This window comes from Anolis carolinensis, chromosome 3 (genome assembly GCF_035594765.1).
Source record: "Anolis carolinensis isolate JA03-04 chromosome 3, rAnoCar3.1.pri, whole genome shotgun sequence".
Lineage (NCBI taxonomy): Eukaryota > Metazoa > Chordata > Lepidosauria > Squamata > Dactyloidae > Anolis > Anolis carolinensis.
Window position 1 is genome coordinate 263,980,940 of NC_085843.1, and position 17,980 is coordinate 263,998,919.

The 17,980-nt window shown below is 39.4% G+C and overlaps 2 protein-coding genes across 2 annotated transcripts; both read left to right on the plus strand.

The window, feature by feature from the left end:
- Positions 1 to 1,963: 1,963 nt before the first annotated feature.
- Positions 1,964 to 7,734, plus strand: LOC107983786 (serine palmitoyltransferase small subunit B). Its single transcript, XM_062976724.1, has one exon. The coding sequence runs from the start codon at positions 3,029 to 3,031 to the stop codon at positions 3,269 to 3,271; it is 243 nt and encodes an 80-aa protein (XP_062832794.1). The 5' UTR covers positions 1,964 to 3,028; the 3' UTR covers positions 3,272 to 7,734.
- A 252-nt stretch (positions 7,735 to 7,986) lies between these two features.
- LOC107983785 (serine palmitoyltransferase small subunit B-like) lies at positions 7,987 to 9,749 on the plus strand. The gene has a single exon (XM_016998920.2). It carries the CDS (start codon positions 8,670 to 8,672, stop codon positions 8,910 to 8,912), a length of 243 nt encoding a protein of 80 aa, XP_016854409.1. The 5' UTR covers positions 7,987 to 8,669; the 3' UTR covers positions 8,913 to 9,749.
- The last annotated feature ends 8,231 nt before the right edge of the window (positions 9,750 to 17,980 follow it).

The following is a 17,980-nucleotide window of genomic DNA, read 5'->3' on the forward strand; positions in this document are numbered from 1 at the left end:
CCCAGGTTCAAACCTGGGGAGCGGAGTGAGCGCCCGCTGTTAGCTCCAGCTTCTGCCAACCTAGCAGTTCGAAAACATGCCAATGTGAGTAGATCAATAGGTACCACTCTGTCGGGAAGGTAACGGTGCTCTATGCAGTCATGCTGGCCACATGACCTTGGAGGTGTCTACGGACAACGTCGGCTCTTTGGCTTAGAAATGGAGATGAGCACCAACCCCCAGAGTCAGACACGACTGGACTTAACGTGAGGGGAAACCTTTACCTTTTTATATAATTGAACTTGCAACGGAGAGGAATAAACGACTGTAACTAAAGAAGAATTTGAAACTCTTGCCTATCCAGCTGGTGCGTAGTTGGCTTGTAGATTGCTCCTTCTACTATCCAAGAATGACTTATCAAGGTAGGTCCTAATGTTTCATTTCTTGAAATTCAAAACAAAAATGATCTTGCCTCTTCACAACAATTGAATAAACTGTAATCCAGAAATCAGTGACTAAATCTCTGGATCTCATTTTATAATCTAATGGATGTGAATTCCTTTCATACTATATAATTATAATTCCATTTTGACTGTCATGGATACATCTTATGTGCAGTTGAACACAGAGAATTCTCCGAGAGCTCTTGTGTCTTACCAACAACAAAATCTGCAACGTGTAGCCATGGTAGTTGAAGTGGAATTATAGGGCTATCACTGAGCTTATGTCAAGGTCCCGGGACAAGACTTCTTACTGCCCCGGAATTTGTTTTTGTTTTTGCACAAAACTCCCAGTTAACGTCACCCGAAGACTTGTGAATAGTTTTCCCCAGTTTGAACCGCTGCCATGTATAGTCTGTTTTTTTTTGTTTTTTTTAAACAGGGGTGGAGAGAAAGAAGGCAAAATGTATAATCCCACATAGTGGGACAGACCAGAACTCATGCAATTTTTGCAAACTCTGCCCCTTTATTCATTCCAATATTCATTCACTGCAGCTAATATAATGTGGTTATTTGTTTACTTAGTTGTGGTTCTGGAGGATTGATACAAAAGTTGTAGAAAAATGAATTATATGGAGGCAGTGCCACTGGAGAAGCATTTGAAACATGAACTGCTGAATGGAGGTGTGCATGGTACCCATTTCTCCCGTTTCATCCGTTCTTTTGTTCCTTTAGTTTTGGGCAGGAGCATGAAACGGGAACCCCTAACCCAGAATGAAAATAAGCTCGACATGAAAGCAAGTGGGAGTGGGTACCGTTTCCTTGCCTGCTTTTTGGGCCACGTGGCGTTCCTCACACGGCCCATGGAAAATGGTTATTTTTCTCTGAGCCCTGCCTGTTGGGCCAATCAGAGGAGAAGAACACTGTCTTCCTCACCTGTATCTGCCTCGCCTTGCCCTCCACTGCTCGTCTGCTCTGCAGATGGAGGGGAAAGCATCACAGAAATAGTGGTATCTTAAGCCCGTTTTTAAACCCAGTTCTCTTCTGCAGATGGAGGGGAAAGTATCACAGAAATAGTGGTATCTCAAGTTCTGTCTTTAAACCCAGTTCTCCTCTGCAGACTGAGGGGAAAATATCACAGGAAGAGTGGGACTCGGCTCAAAGCGCTCAGCCTCAGCCTGGAAGGGAAGGCGAGGCCAGTGAGGGGAAAAGGAGAATGTTTATAAGGAGATATTATTTATAGAAAGAAAAAAAACCCTTAAACAATTGGGGGATGACCCAAACATTATAAAACTTGGTGGGCTAAAAGTGGTAGATGTGGTAAAAGTGATAGACATTTTTCAGATACCAACTAGAGTTTCACTCTAGCTGATACCTGAAGGAACCAACTGTGAGGCAGGGGGAGGACTAATAGAGAGTGGAGTATATATGCAGTCCACAAGCTCTAACCACTGCTCCTCCAGATGTTTTGGACTTCAGTTGCCACAATTCCTAACAACAACAACAACAACAACAACAACAATAATAATAATAGTAATAATAATAATAATACTTTATTTATACCCCGCCACCATCTCCCCAACGGGGACTGGGGGTGGCTTAAATGGGGCCATGCCCAGAGCAATACAATATAACAAAATATAAAAGAACAACACATTATAACACATTAAACAATACAATAGATAATAATATACAACGGAAGAGCCATGTTTTCAAATCTTTCTTGAAGGCTAGTAATGTGCCTAATCTCAATGGGCAGTGAGTTCCACAATCGGGGGATCACAGCAGAGAAGGCTGGTAAGATGGTTGGGACAACTGGTAAGATGGTTGGGATTTCTAGGAGCTGAAAACCAAAACACCTGGAGAAGCACAGTTTGAGAAACACTGTCCTACCGAGTGTTGCCAATGCAGACAATTCACAGCTACAACATCCCTTTGCATAGAAATTTTTAAAAAGAAAAAGTTCATCATACCATTGATTCAGGTGAAGGCACAAAACAGCAGCAGTGTTAACCAGGCGCTTTTAAAAATTAACAAGCAAGGTACAGGTTATTAAAAATAACATTACATGGTGCTAGCAAATCCTTTCACACAATGACATAAAAGAACTGGGTCAACACAAATGCTCAGAATCAGGGACAACAAACAAGATGGTTTGAACCTGGCCTCTTTTGTGTCACTTTCCAGCTATTGGCAGAGCTTTACAGAAGCTGACAGCTGGTTTAAAAACAGCAAACCTGTGTAACTTGCTACTTTGGGGTGCATTTGTTCTCATATCTAAAGGGCAAGCTGTACAGTAGACTAGAAATTGGAAAACTTTCAAAATAAACATCAAAACAAAGTAACATTTCACTGCCCTCCTATATCATCTGTGTTTATGTATCTCTGGGGTGCCAGGGATTAACATTAAATCAAAATGAAACACTACTCTTTATTTCTTTCTGCAAACCACCTTTTGTAAGTGGGGCAATATATTTGCATTATAAAGAACACAGGTAACTTTGATCTTCAAGATTAACTCTGACAGGTTATTGTTATTTCCTTCCTGCATCTTTATTATCTGTCTTCTATTAACAGGTTAAACTTCCTGAAGCCTCTGCAAGTCAGCAATGGATCTGAAGCGAATAAAAGACTCCATTCATTTCTGGTATTTTCAGTATCTCCTGGTCACCTGCTGCTATGGCCTACTGCCCTGGGAACAATGTATCATCAACAGCATTATATTTATTGTGGTGGCCATGGTGGTCTACACTGCTTATGTCTTCATTCCCATCCATATCCGCCTGGCTTTTGAGTTTCTCTCTCAGATGTTTGGAAGCCAGCCTGAGAGTATGGCATCACTTATAAATTGAGTCAGCCATTTTTGCACAGATAATGAAATACAGTCTTGCACTTCTCTTGTCTTCCCCAACTATGCCAATGTCCATTTTCAATCTGTTTCAAAGTTTTGGGTTTCTGAGCACATGAGTACATCTCCTTTTACTAATCTAGGTTACAATTCCACTGCCTCCTGGCTAATGCTCACTGAAATGTCTGAAACTTCTGTTCTCTTGAAGTGACATGGTCCCACTGGGATATGCTGCTCTGCTAAACCTCATCCCGTGAATTGCAGTTGTATGCGGCAGATCTCCCACAAGAAGGAACTCTTTGTTTTTCATAATAACTTTTGAATCTATTTCTTTACCATTTGAGGATACTAAGGACTTCATCACATTGAGGTTCTGAAGCTGAGTGACAGCAGGGAAATCCATGGGACAGCGGAGGAAGCAATTGCTCTGTATCCCGTATCACCTGCATTGCCACCTTCCCTTCATACGGGGGAAACCTTTGCTGCTCGGCTTCCCTCTGCACTGTCACCTGCTTACTCAGTCAGAACACAGGCAGTCACTCATGTTCTGAATTCTTCTTCCCTACGTCACCTGATGGGCTCCATACTGGCTCCATGTTGAAAGCATCTTGTGGGAGGCTTCTCTCATGGGAAGCTGAGGCTGACAGACAGGAACTCACTCAGTCTTGCAGATTCGAACCTCCGACCTTCAGGTCTTCAGATCGGGAAATTGAGCTAGCACAAGGGTTTAACCCATTGCGCCACTGCAGCTCCTTCAAAGCATGCTGATATGTTTAAAATCAATAATGATGGGAGATGCACAACCAATGCAGCTGGCGCCAATGCCTCTACTTGCAGCTACTAGAGATATGGTGGCAGGAGAGCAAGAGATGCATGCCCAATTGACAAACAAACTATAGTTAATAATACAGTACCCAAGAAATTAAATACTTTTTAAGAGTCTGGCAATCAATTTTAAGGCGGCATTACTGATCAGGAGAGACATTAATTTACAACTAATTAATTATTTCATACAAATGAATGTAAGAAACATGATTCAATCTCATATTATGCATGGAATGCATTCTTTATATAATGATTCTCATACAAGGGTGTATATTTCTTGGATGTATGAAAGAGAGAAAGTAAATGAGAACTTCTGTCAGCAGAAACAAATGGCTGAAGCCAATGTAATGAACAAGGAACAGCAAAGAAAAAATGTAAAGTCAGCAGGGGAAAATGAATTTGAAGGGAGAGATGTCCAAAGAAAACGATGCATTTGGATACTGAGTTTGATTTTAGATGAGGGCTTGGATGAGAATGATATGGTTCACCAGTCCCATGAAGACAGTGATGAGGAGATTTCCTCAGGTGCACGTATTGAGCCAGGTAATAATTTAAAAAGACTATTTATGGTGGAACGATTCAGAAATTTGATGCCAGGGGTGTTGTCAACCTTAGGTCTGGAATGCAGCCCACTGGGCAATATAAATGATAAAGTTAAAAGAAATGAGAATAAGAAAATTGTATGAATGAGAAATCCCTTCAATTTCAAAAAGATTGCTAGTATATTCTCAAAGGTTATGTTCACTTAGTAAAAAATGGAGTTTTTTAAGATTACCCTTGGTGGGACTTTTTATTTTGAGAACTGTACCTCCAAGGAAGGGATATATAGTTCTCAAGGAAATGGACAAAAGTGGGGCAGAGGGAGCATTGAAGACATCACAGGAAGATTCTGCCATATTGATTAGAAGTTCAATAGCAGCAGCAATGGTTGCTAAGGCAATAATTTGGGCACAAGATATTTTAGATTCTCCAGAAGACAAGTGCAGGAATTTAAACAGTATTATATAGGATTAGAGTACTATAATGTATTGATGATGCGAGCCATGATGCAGTGGCATTTGCAGCTTGAAGTATTTTGACTTCAACCATTGCATGTACTGATATTGGCTATGTCACTGAAAGGTAGATCAAAAATCCAAAAATAATCTCGCATACATGCCATTCAAGGAGAATTGATGCAAGTGATTTCTGCCATTTATAGAAAGAGATTGATTTTAAAATATTCTTTTGCAATAGCTATTCTTCCTTTCAAGGAAGAAGACATTTTTAGGTCTCTACAGCCACTTACAGACCCACTGCCAAGACTCTACTTCTGGAAGACAATCATACTTGATCATGAGGGATCGTCTCTGAGAGTGGTTCTCAACCTGTGGGTCCTCGGGTGTTTTGGCCTACAACTCCCAGAAATCCCAGCCAGTTTACCAGCTGTTAGGATTTCTGGAAGTTGAAGGCCAAAACATCTGGGGACCCACAGGTAGAGAACCACTTGTCTATGATGATATGATGATACAGGTAAATTTTAATTTAAATTTGTGTTAGAAGCAACTTGAGAACATATGGCAAGTTGCTTTTGGTGTGAGAGAATTGGCCATCTACAGAGACTTTGCCCAGGGGATACCTGGAATGGTTTAACCCATTGCACCATCTCAGTTCCAACAGATAAAATAATTACAATGAAAGTAAGTGCCTATGGAACAGAGGAAGAATATAAAGCAAAAAACAAAGTTTCCAACAACAAAATTGAAGGTCACATCTGTAGATAATAGACAGCAATATTGATATCAAGGACTTTCTTACTGTGTTTTAGGTGGATTTGCGGGATATAGCTATATCCCATTGAGTAACTCAGATAGCTGGAAAATAAAATTCTGTTCTCTCAAAAACCAACCATCAGATACTTTTGTACAAAATGAGATAGACCATCTCCAGCAAATTGGAATCATAAAAAGAGTACCACAAAATCACATAGTCATGGGTGTGTATTCCATTCTGTTTATTGTACAGCTGAGCAGTGGATCTTAGCATCGAGTGTTGGATTTAAAGTTCTTAAACACTTATCTGAAATATCAACGATTTAAGATGGAAATAGCATTGACAATGATTGGTATGTGAATGGTTTCTCCTAATTCATGCAGAGATTGAAACGTGGAAAGTTAAATCATTATTTTGCAGCATAAAATTGCAGTGTAATTGGTTGATTATTTTTGATGAATATCAGAAAGTAGTTAATTAAAATTCAGCAAGGTTGTTTAGGCAAGGCTATATAATTGAACTTGCAACGAAGGGAGAGGAATAAACAGCTGTAACTAAAGAAGAATTTGAAACTCCTGCCTATCCAGCTGGTGCACAGTTGGTTTGTAGATTGCTCCTTCTACTATCCAAGAATGACTTATCAAGGTAGGTCCTAATGTTTCATTTCCTTGCATTTTCTTTCTTCTCTTATTCTCTTATTACCCATTTTTCTTTTGCCCTTCCTCCCCCTTCACTACCCCCACCAAAATGTTTTCCTTGCTTTCATTGTAAATATTGCTTATAATATCATGAAATATATTTTTAAAAAAGAAAAATTCATTTTTTTGGATGTGGAATGGAAACGCCCATTCAGAAAGGCACCTGTTTTCAGAAGGTGCTCGAAAACGAAAACAGGGTCATTACAAATAAAACAAATAGAAACAGATTATGATCTATACAACCGAGCAAGACTACTGCTGGAGCAATGGAAGTCAGAAATTTTTCAGGTACCAGCTAGAGTTTCATTCTATCTGATACCTGAAGGAACCAACTATGAGGCGGGGGAGGATTAGTAGGGAGTGGAATATAAGCTCTAACCTCTGCTCCTCCAGATGTTTTGGATTTAAGTTGCCACAATTCCTAACAGCTGGCAAGATGATTGGGATTTCTGGGAGCTGAAGTCCAAAACATCTGGAGAAGCACAGTTCGAGAAACACTGTCCTACCGAGGTGAAAAGCTCATCTTGCCAATGCAGACAATTCACAGCTACAACATCCCTTTGCATAGAAATCTTTCAAAAGGGAAAGTTTATCATGCGATTGATTCAGTTCTCTCCCATAGGTATGCTGAATATTTTTTTCTAAACAAAAATGTTTTACAAATTTCATTATCATGTCTTCTTCGTCTTTTAGCTGTGGGTACTAGCAAGAATGAAACACATTTTTGCTAAGGAGCAAGTCAGTATAGAAGAAGTACCATTTGTCTTTAGGTCATAGATTTGTATTGAACTGGTCTGAATAACTATAACCATAAAAAGAGCAAGAACATCAGGGGTTTTTTTGGAACACGATACAACTGTCTTTAAAATTTATCTTATCAATCTTACTCCAAGAATACCAGTAATGAAAACTGGTCAAAAACAGAAGAACAAGGTTCCATAAATATTCTGCACTACTGTTTTTGACACTATTAAATTTAAATGTCTTACTAGCTAGCTGGTGTAGACCCCCTTCCTTCTCTTTCTTTGGCTTCAGATTGAACTTTCAACAAAGACTACATTCAATTTCTCATTCTTAAATTCTGAAAGGAAAGAAAGGTTATAGGTTACAAGGCCAAAGTAAGGCATGCTAAAGGAAAAGTATTCTAAATTAAGAAAAACTGTAGAAGTTTTCCTTTTTCTTTCTTTTCTCAATTTTAAGGGTGACTTTGTTGTCTTCATTAGAAAAGTTTTTTTTCCTAAATTATGCAAGGGAATCCCATTCTCCACAATGCCCTTATAACTTGGTATGCTTAAAAAAATTAAATAGATCTTCCCTCAAAATGAGGTTTCAGAATGTGAAATGCTGTGGAAATGGTGTTGGAGCATTTTTTTATCTTCAAAAAACTTGTTACTAACAAGTGGCATCAGTCACTCCATTAATAATAGCAAATGTCAACAGGAGTGCTCGTTTGAATGAAGTTCAGGAGACTTGGCCACGGAAATCCACTGGGTGACCTTTGTTCAGAGAAAGAGAATAACATACTTCCTTTGAATGCATGACAAGAAAACGCTATTAGTCACCATATGATGGAAATGACTTGAAGGCACCAAAAGGGAATGACTTGAAGGCACAAAACAGCAGCAATGTTAACTAGGCACTTAAAAAATTAACAATGAAGGTACTTTTTTAAAAATAACATTACAAGGTGCTAGTGATTCCTTATCAGAATCAGGGACAGCAAACAAGATGGCTTGAACCTGGCCTCTTTTGTGTCCCTTTCCAGCTACTGGCAGAGCTCTACAGAAGCTGACAGCTGGTTTAAAAACAGCAAACCTGTGTAACTTGCTACTTTGAGGACCTTCAAAATAAGTATCCAAACGAAGTAAAATTTCACTGCCCTCCTATATCATCTGTGTTTATGTATCTCTGGGGTGCAAGGGATTAACATTAAATCAAAATGAAACACTCCTCTTTTTTCTGCAAACCATCTCTTGTAAGTAGGGCAATATATTTGCATTATAAAGAACACAGGTAACTTTGATCTTCAAGATTAACTCTGACAGGTTATTGTTATTTCCTTCCTGCATCTTTATTATCTGTCTTCTATTAACAGGTTAAATTTCCTGAATCCTCTGCAAGTCAGCAATGGATCTGAAGCGAATAAAAGACTCCATTCATTTCTGGTATTTTCAGTATCTCCTGGTCACCTGCTGCTATGGCCTACTGCCCTGGGAACAATGTGTCATCAACAGCATTATATTTATTGTGGTGGCCATGGTGGTCTACACTGCTTATGTCTTCATTCCCATCCATATCCGCCTGGCTTTTGAGTTTCTCTCTCAGATGTTTGGAAGCCAGCCTGAGAGTATGGCATCACTTATAAACTGAATCTGCCATTTTTGCACAGATAATGAAATACAGTCTTGCACTTCTCTTGTCTTTCCCAACTATGCCAATGTCTGTTTTTAATCTGTTTCAAAGTTTTGGGTATCTGAGCACATGAGTACATCTCCTTTTACTAATCTAGGTTACAATTCCACTGCTTCTGGCTAATGCTCACTGAAATGTCTGAAACTTCTGTTCTCTTGAAGTGACATGGTCCCACTGGGATATGCTGCTCTGCTAAACCTCATCCCGTGAATTGCAGTTGTATGCGGCAGATCTCCCACAAGAATGAACTCTTTGTTTTTCATAATAACTTGTGAATCTATTTCCTTACCATTTGAGGATACTAAGGATTTCATCACATTGAGGTTCTGAAGCTGAGTGACAGCAGGGAAATCCATGGGACAGCGGAGGAAACAATTGCTCTGCATCCTGCATCACCTTCATTGCCCCCCTCCCATCATATGGGGGAAACCTTTGCTGCTCAGCTTCCCTCTACACTGTCACCTGCTTACTCAGTCAGAACACAGGCAGTCACTCGTGTTCTGAATTCTTCCTCCCTACGTCACCTGATGGGCTCCGGCAGGCTCCATACTGGCTCCATGTTGAAAGCATCCTATGACAGGACAAAAGCCTGATTTGATGAAGTCCTAAGTCTGGTTGAAGCATAAATACCTTTCACAGTACTGTTTTGCACATGGAATAATTTTGAGGATTCTTTTAAAACAATTTCTAGCAATGCACAAATCTGTCACCATACTTTTGAAAGGGGAAACTTTGGAAACATGTTTAAAAAATAAATGTACATAAACTTTTATCCTCTTGTGATGTCATTCTCACAAAGTTTTTATTGCTGTTATTCAGAGCATGTCATGAGAAATCTACATTAAACACAGAGGTTGGAACCATGCCCCTCACTTCTGCTCCTTCTTCCCTATACATGGCAAATAAGCAAAGAAGTAACAGACAACATTTGTAAATAACAGTTGGAAAATGCTGGCTTTGGTCCTCTTTTCTCTTCCCCTAGAATGACTTTAATACTGGGTTTGAGAAAGACAAGTAGAAGAGATGTATGTTTCTTAAATACTGTCATGCAGCGGAGTGTAACTCTACCTAGAGCTCTCTCTACTCCCCAGTTCTTGTTACATGGCAGGTAATTCTAAGATGTTAACAGAGTGCTGGAAAGCATTTCCGTGTAGCCAGGATCCAAGCACCTCTTTGGACTTCATCAGATTACACTGGGAAGTGTACAGAAGACGAGAGTTCAGTCTAACTCAATTTCGTAATAAAATGGACTTTCCCCCTACCTTTTAATTGCATTGTTTAGTTCACTCAATTGTCTTGTGTATTATTCAATGAAGAGGTTTCCACACTGCAGACATTTGGCCCCACCCACCATCCCTCTCGTTCCCAACAGCAGGTTCCCAACAATTCCCAACAGCAAGGAGGGAAAGAGAGAAAAGGGATGGGAGGGAAACCCATCTGGAACAGTAACAGCAGGGGCTCTCCCAACACAAGACAAAGACAAATCATGGAATGAAGGAATAAAGGTATCCTAAAAGACTATTTTATTTTTTTGCAAAGTAGAAGCGTTACGAGGTAGCTTACAATCAATCCTTCCTTTTTGCGAAGCAAAAGGAAATTGCCCAAAAAAGTTTATTTTGTCTCCTCCCCCCATTTCTCCTCCCACAAATTGGGTGATCCTAACTTGAGAGCAACGATTGCTACTTCATTAGAAATTTGGCAAAACATCCGGAGTTTTGAGAAAAAACCAATTTCCTCAGCTCTTCCTGATACATTGGAAAAAAATGCTGCTCTCAATGTTTAAACAACAAAAATTGCACTGTAACCAAAACGAATGTAGTGAACCCAGTGGAATATCAGATTTTAAGTGTAGAACCTCAGTGGAATTTATGTTATGTGATGAAGTGGTTTGTGTAGTGCAGTGGTTCTCAACCTGTGGGTCCCCAGGTGGTTTGGCCAGAATTCCCAAACAGTTTACCAGCTGTTAGGATTTCTGGGTATTGAAGGCCAAAATATTTGGGGACCTACAGGCAGAGAGCTACTGGTGTAGTGTATGAGATGACTTCAGGAACAACACAAGACAACATACATAGTTGTTCTTTCCAAATGCAGGAAGGTTCTATCTTCAAAGGTTGCAGAAGATATATAGAGCTATAGAGAATGTACAATTTCTCTGTCTAGCTCTCTATACCCCAATTCACATCATTCCTCCTCAGTTCCTCCTCAGTTCTTCATCAGTTCCTCCTCACTACCATCACTGAGCACAAGGGAGCCACTTGTCACCTGGTCATGGTGATATAGCATTTTTCCATATGTCCAGGCCTGAGTGACTCAGTCTTTTACCATTTTAATATGCCAGGTATTTTTACAAACCTTGCACCCATTCCATATAAAAATGGTAAATATCAGACATATTTTTACAAACATAGTACAATACATTTCATAAATTTTCAGTTACACAATCACTGAAGACATTTCCATTTGTACTTCCAACAAAATCATAACAAGATAGATTTGGTTACATTCACTTAACATTACATATACCATCACTAAACCCAGAACAAACACTAATTTTGTGTGTGACCAAATCAGTTCTTTTTTTGCCTCTGGCCAGAATGACAGACTGAAGGTAAGTGCCATTCCTTGTCCCTGGGTTCCTTGAGCTTGGAGAAAACAGGATGACAGGAAGCAGCCTAACTGTTTATAATGGCACAAAATGTGGGTCACTTTTTTAAATAAGGAGAAGGATGCATTAAGACAAATAGACCCTGTCCATCATGTGAACTCACTTGGACCATGTAGTTGGGCTCATAATTATATTATTTTTTGGAAGCAAGAAAATTTAGAACAGTATATATACTGTACCTATTTTTTAAAAAATGTTTTGCCAAGTAAAACCAAGAGCAAACCTGAATATCTAGTCAATCTGCTTTGTGTACAAGTGAAAAATGGTTTTAAAAGTCAAAAGCAAATAGGTCTCAAACAGTATTTTCATGACTACATGCAATACATGACATATTTTGTCTCTTAGGCATGTTAACTGTGTATATTCATGAATAACAAGTTATTAGATTTCTGCTATGAAGTTTTGAGCATGTGTTGGGATCCCCAGAAACAACAAATAATTGAATTTCTTCTATTATGTGTCTGCATATTATTTGCTGAGGCTTCTGTATTAGAGGAAGAAAACACTGCAGGATTCTCTAAGCAGGTCCACTATGATGGTCCTATTACGTTGTCACCACAACAAATCAACCAATAGTAGAATCATAGAGTTGGAAGAGACCACATGGGTCACCCAGTAAGACCCTCTTCCATGTCAGAAAATATAATCAAAGCACAATTTCTTTTCAGTGCACATGGTTGTTTTAAAAGGCTGGATTTTTCTTATGTTCACAACAGGAGTAAAACACATTGCTTTTCTGTGGTCCTACAAATTCACCACCCAAAGTGACATTTTCTTGGAATGACCCTCGTGGATTTTATTTTCTTGTGGCCCTTATTTTCAGAGTGGCAATTCCAAGGGAGGGAGACACAGTTCTCAAGGAAGTGGATGAGTGCTTTTAATCCAGGAGTCCAGCAGGCTACTCCAGTGAGTAAAGAGATCTCTGAGGTCGTTAAACAGTACATTTAAAAGGGACTTTGAATGCGAGGTGGAAAATTTGAACAGGAATACCATTTGTGGAGGAGAATAGGAATTGAACATAGAAGTATTTCAACAATTGGGGACTTGTTATGGCCAATTTTAAGTCGATTCAGTTGCTTCCGCAAATAACTACAAATCAAAGAGACTTTATTTATTTACAGTATTTACATTCCGCCCTTCTCACCCCGAAGGGGACTCAGGGCGGATCACATTTTACACATATAAGGCAAACATTCAATGCCATATAACATAGAACAGAGACAGACACAGAGGCAATTTAAACCTTCTCCAGCTTTGTGATGACTCATGGGCCATGTAGTCCCGTTCCTAGTGCTGTTGTGACAGATGAAGAGGAAAACTTGGGTTTTCCACCATTTCAGCCAGAAAGGGAACTTTCCCAGCCTGAATTAGAGCCCTTGCACCTGCAGGAGGTTTGTATTCCAGAAATCTGCCAAACAAGCCCTGAGTCAAAATCTCCCCCATTTTCTCGCCGTAATTATTATCTACAACAAAAAGGAGTTCAGCAGGCTAATCGCCGAAGCCTGAGAATCGCAGCAAAGCATTCTGATGATTAAGCCTGCTTCCATGAGAAATTTTAGGGAGTCATACATCTGGACACAGAGATTGACTTTCGTTTCTGGTTTCCCCAGAGAAGTGTTCTCTGGTGGGAAACGAGGCCCTATTTAGGTTCCTTGCCCCTTTTGGAATCTTGCGGAGTCAATTCGTCAGCTACTGGAGTAGCGTGTGTGGACAGCTACTCCGTTTCCAAGCCTCGTTCCTGTTTCCAAGCCTTCGTTCCCAGCCTTGTTTACTTCCACGGATCTTGCCTTGCTTCCCGGACCTTGCCAAGTAAATTCCACGGATCTTGGTTTTGCTCCTCGTTTCTTGTTGCCTTGTTCAAGCCTTGTGTTCCAAGTATCAAGTTATTACCTAGCCTTGCTCAAGTTTCATGGACTAAAGGACCTTGTCATCTCCCCTCACTTCGCTTGGCGAAGTGAGTGTTTCGGTTATTGGATTACAACTTTGGACCTTAATATTTCATATTGGACATTGTTTCTTTGGACTAATTTTGACCTTCCCTGAAAGGTCTACTCCTGAACTATTTCCTACACTTGCTTTTATTAACCTTATATATTTCCATAATAAAGATATTAGTTAGATTCTGGCCTCTGTGTATGGTTATTGGTGCTCTGCAGCCTGGGTCGTGACAAGCTTCCAGCTTCCTGAGGGTATGCTTGATTCCAGCCACAGGGGGAGCAGCTGCTTCATCATCCACTGTGACGGTAACTTCCTCATTCCAACGGCGGCTGGATAGTGTCATAAATTAGCCTCACCACATATAAGTGGTACCTAAATTTCCTACTTGATAGATGCAACTATCTTTCCGGTTGCTTAGGTCAGCAACGAGCAGGGGCTATATTTTATTTTTAATTATCGGGTGCTCACCCCGACATGGGCTGGCCTCAAACTTATGACCTCTTGGTCAGAGTGATTTATTGCAGCTAGCTGCTAACCAGCCTGCACCACAGCCCGGCCCATCTGATAGTTGGAGGAAACAAAACCAAGCAGCATGATATAATGGCTTAAAGTCCACAACAGGGTGTGCATTATGCTTTTCTGCCACATGTCCATAAGTCAGAAAGTGTTGGCCAAGATAAGGATGGAAAAATTATGGTGGTAATCACAGTCCCATATTAGCCAAAGAGGCCCTGGCTGTCAGTTTTGCTGCAGATGTCAGTGGTAGCCAAGACAGTTACCATACAGACTTTATATAACACATCAGAACCCAGGTTGGTTGAATAAAATTACCTTCAGGCTATATGTGTAACATGTATATGAAACATAAATGAATTTTGTGTCTCAGTTTGGGTCTCATCTACAAGATATCTGATTGTGCAAATGTAGGTATTCCAACATCCAAAAAACCCCCAAAATCCTGAAATAACTCTGGTTCTGAAAGAAAACTGTCTCCAGTTGATCTCAGGACACAGACAGGCTCATGGCATTTGTTAGATTGCCTGGACCTAAGTAATATGGTAGAGATCTGCAAAATGGCAGAAATCTGTTCTGTTTTCATTTCAAAATTTCCAGTGGATTCTGTTTTTGGGAAGATTATTCCCAAAACAGAAATGGATTTCCAGATCCCAAATTACAAATCCGAACACCCCCCCCCCTCCTAACCCCCCAGATTCTTTTATTAATAGCATAGGAAATGAAGTATTTCATGAATGGATGCATGATGAAAAGCAATGTTGTGGTGTGCTAGCAAAAACCAAACCAACTTCTGCAGTTTGGAGTAGCAGCTTATGAAGGAGTTACAAGGTGTTAAATTCACTTTAATTATTTCATCTCAAGGCACCTGGCTATATTCACAATGGAACAAAGAAATGCTTGTGTATTTTCAGACATTTATATACGGTATATAAAAAAACCCAACCACATATAATCCTGCTGCTCTTGCTAGTTAAATGCATTGCCCTGAGGGGAATTTTAGACTTCCCAGTAACAATACACTGTTTCCATCCTATTTCTTATTCATGTTATTCTATTTTTACATAACATGTTTTTTAGAGCTATCATGTGTTCTGGTTTATAATCTTCCCCTCCCATGTATATTTTCATTAGGCGTTTAGTTAGCTGTTCTGTTAGGCCAATAGTTTTATATTCCTTTCCCCCTAAAGCCACTCTCTGTGATCCTGTTAAAAAAGAGATAAAGAAACATTTTGTTTTATGTTTGTTTCCCTGAGCATCCTACAAATCTGTATGAGGTTGTAATGCAAACAGTTTCAGAAGCTTTATAACAGTGCTTCTCAACCTGTGGGTCCCCAGTGTTTTGGACTACAATTCCCAGAAATCTCAGCCAGTTTACCAGCGGTTAGAATTTCTGGGAGTTGAAGGCCAAAACATTTGGGGACCCACAGGTTGAGAACCAATACTTTACATATATGATGAAAGCAAAAGGGATGTTTGTCTTTATGAAGGAATGGAGATTATTAGTAGGAGTTGTTTATTTGTTCAGTTGCTTCTGACTCATTGTGACCTCATGGACCAGCCCACACCAGAGCTCCCGGTCGGCCATGGCCACCCCAACCCCTTCAAGGATATCATCCATTCATCTTGGCCTTGGTCAGCCTCTCTTCCCTTTTCCTTCCATTTTCCCCAGCATCATGATCTTCTCCATGCTTTCCTGCCTTCTCATTATGTGGTCAAAGTACTTCATCTTTGCCTCTAATATCCTTACTTCCAGTGAGCAGTCAAGCCAAATCATAAAAATCCAATTGCTGTAAATCAGCAATTATCCCTTTAATTTTAATTTTAATTCAATTTGCTGCTCTTGCCTCCTCTTTCACCTCCTTAAGGTGAAAAAGTAGGCAATCAGGCTATAAAAGGTAAAGGTACAGGTTTCCCCTGACGTTACGTCCAGTCGTGTCTGACTCTGGGGGTTGGTGCTCAACTCCATTTCTAAGCTGAGGAGCCAGTGTTGTCCGTAGATACCTCCAAGGTCATGTGGCTGGCATGACTGCATGGAGTGCTGTTACAGGCCATACAGCCCGGAAAATGCACAACAACCCAAGGAGGCTAGCATTTGAGAAATTTTTGGTCTCAAGGAAATATTCCTCCTGTCTTTAAATAATATTTAACTCAGGTAGACTTTTAATTATAATTTTTTATTATTTTTCTTTATTTGTGTATTGGAGTTGCTTATTTTACAGTAATTTTAATTCATATTGTGATTGTTGGTATTTCTGTTTTATTTGAAGTAACTTTTCACATGTAATCTCTATTACACCTAGTCTTCCCTTTGAGTGGGTGGGGCACACTCTGTTCTGGAAAAGATCCATATGTAGATGAACTAGTTAACAAGCTTGCTACTTCCTTTGTGCTGGGGTTCATAGCTCATTTATGCGTGGCACTTTATTCTGGACAGAAAAGGGGAAAGAAAATCTAGAGCCAATATTGTAAAGGCAATTGCACTATTGGGAAAGATATGATTCATGCTGATCAGTCTTCTGATGTAACAGAAAGGATGAAAGTGATGTACAAATAAATGGAGATTATACTAAATTAGCCTTTACAATGCCAAACTCATTGGGTCATATGTAATTCAAATGAATCTACATTATGCCAGTGTTATAATAAATGCAGTATAAGAATACAGTAGAGTCTCACTTATCCAAGCTAAACGGGCTGGCAGAACCTTGAATAAGCAAATATCTTGGATAATAAGGAGGGATTAAGGAAAGCCTATTAAACATAACATTAGGTTATGATTTTACAAATTAAGAACCAAAACATCATGTTATACAACAAATTTAACAGAAAAAGTAGTTCAATATGCAGTAATGTTATGTTGTAATTACTGTATTTACAAATTTAGCACCAAAATATCACGATATATTGAAAACATTGACTACAAAAATGGCCTGGATAATCCAGAACCTTGGATAAGCGAGTCTTAGATAAGTGAGATACTGTAGTTGCTTTTAGTGTACCATACTTCTGAGAATGTAATAATGCTGCCACCTGCTGGATAAATTTCATTACTTAGTTTTAAATAGCATTAATATATCATAATGTTTGGGAGAAAAAAAAGTGTTTTTGGATTATATCTCCCAGAATCTGTTAGCCAGTATGAGCAGTGACCATACTACCCAGAGGAGTCTTGAAATTATAGCCAAAAATGTAACTTTTTCAACTTATGTGGAGATCATCCTTGTTTTAGTATATGCAAACCTGGAAAACTAGGGAGAATAAAGCAATGTACTCAGCAGTTTCTTAACAGTAAAAATACATTTTTGTGAGAAGCTTATGATTCAGTCTTCATACAAACACTATTCAATTCCCCAGGGATGGCTGATAGTACATTGCTTGACTATCTCTAGACAGATGAAGTTTCCTGGATGGCAGCTGTTCTTGCATCCAATTGTTCTCAATTATTCATTATTCACTTTATCAAAGAATTTGTGTCCTACCTGAGAAAAAGAAGAAAACTCCTGTTTTCTGAGAAGGACATTCATGCATTTACAGCATTCTATTCTTGCACTTTTCATTTACAGTAAGTTTCAGGGATATAGACAAATTGAAATACGGTTATTGATATTGGACTGCCAATAGTTTGTTGGAAAGGGTTCTGATACTGCAGCTGCGGGGCTGTAGGTATGAGAGAGGCAACATGAGAACATTGCCCTTCCAAACAGACTTCTGTGCCTTCAAATGGAAAGTTTCTCCAGTCCAGAGAAAGACACTGAAAATAGTTCCAACCCACAACTCTAATATTTATTGTGCTTGCAATCCTTTAGTAACTTTACGAAGTCTTAAATTACTGCAATGTTTAACATTTGGGGAGTGAAGGAAGATAATGTAGGGGAGACTTTTTCATCTTCTCTTTGCCCTTCCCAAT

What these genes read in the sequence shown, in the direction of transcription:
- LOC107983786 (XM_062976724.1), top strand. Translation starts at nt 3,029, where the DNA reads ATGGATCTGAAGCGAATAAAAGACTCCATTCATTTCTGGTATTTTCAG.
- LOC107983785 (XM_016998920.2), top strand. Translation starts at nt 8,670, where the DNA reads ATGGATCTGAAGCGAATAAAAGACTCCATTCATTTCTGGTATTTTCAG.